At 58.5% G+C, this 875-nt stretch overlaps 1 protein-coding gene across 1 annotated transcript; it reads left to right on the forward strand.

Annotated features, from left to right (window-relative positions):
* Positions 1 to 395: 395 nt before the first annotated feature.
* Positions 396 to 781, forward strand: SPRG_13266 (hypothetical protein; the record flags this gene model as incomplete). Its single annotated transcript, XM_012352283.1, has 1 exon — positions 396 to 781. Exon 1 carries the CDS (start codon positions 425 to 427, stop codon positions 779 to 781), a length of 357 nt encoding a protein of 118 aa, XP_012207673.1. The 5' UTR covers positions 396 to 424.
* Between the last annotated feature and the right edge of the window lie 94 nt (positions 782 to 875).

Genomic DNA, 875 nt, shown 5'->3' on the forward strand with positions numbered 1-875 from the left:
ATGATGCCGTGCCAGCACAAGCCCTCGCTGCCGAGGTCGCCAAAAAGCGTGCCGCCACAGCCGACGCCCAGCGACAGCGGCGCATTGAAGAAGGCAGAATTCGGTACATGTCATGTCCACCGAGCATGGGGTCCAACGCGAGATAGGGCCTCAGAACGGCAGACGATCAGCGATCTGTACCAGGACGACAACGATCTTTTCCGCGATCCCAACATCACGCTTCCGACAGAAGACGCATCGAGCTCCGTGGCGTTCGAGAGCGAGGACGAGCGAGATGACGAAGACGATGATGATACCGGCGTCGACGTACTCCTCGGCGCCATCGACACCGCATTTTTGCAGCGACTCGGTAATCTCTTTCTGGAGCATTTTTGCCTCATGGGATTGTGGCGTAGGTGGCCCAGCTGCCGTCTCGTCTGCGACGATGAACGAAGCCACTGTGCGCGAGCTTGTTGCGACCGGATGGCATTCCGTGGTAGAGGACGACTCTGTCGCGTGGCAACCGACCGACCCACCGTACTCTGGCTACTCTGGGCCAACGCCCGACGTTCTGCGCATTGCAGGCGATCCGCTTGCGCTCTTTTTCCACTTCATGCCCAAGGAGATGTGGAAAAACATAGCGCACGAGGCCAACAACTACTGGCGCGCCACGATCCAGATCCACGCTGAAAAGGCCTTCGAGCGCCCTGGCAACAAGAAGACACTGGACGAGATTGAAAAGTGCTTTGAAAGTAGTAGTCCAGACGTTGCAGTCGCGTCACAGATGATCATATGTCGATAGGCATCCCGCGCGTGAAGCCACACGAGCTCATGACGTGCTCGGCTCGTCGTGCGAGATCGCTCTCGTCTACAGGCCGCTCGCGCTGCACTGGAGA

This window comes from Saprolegnia parasitica, assembly GCF_000151545.1.
Source record: "Saprolegnia parasitica CBS 223.65 unplaced genomic scaffold supercont2.96, whole genome shotgun sequence".
In the NCBI taxonomy this organism is placed as follows: Eukaryota; Oomycota; class Saprolegniomycetes; order Saprolegniales; family Saprolegniaceae; genus Saprolegnia; species Saprolegnia parasitica.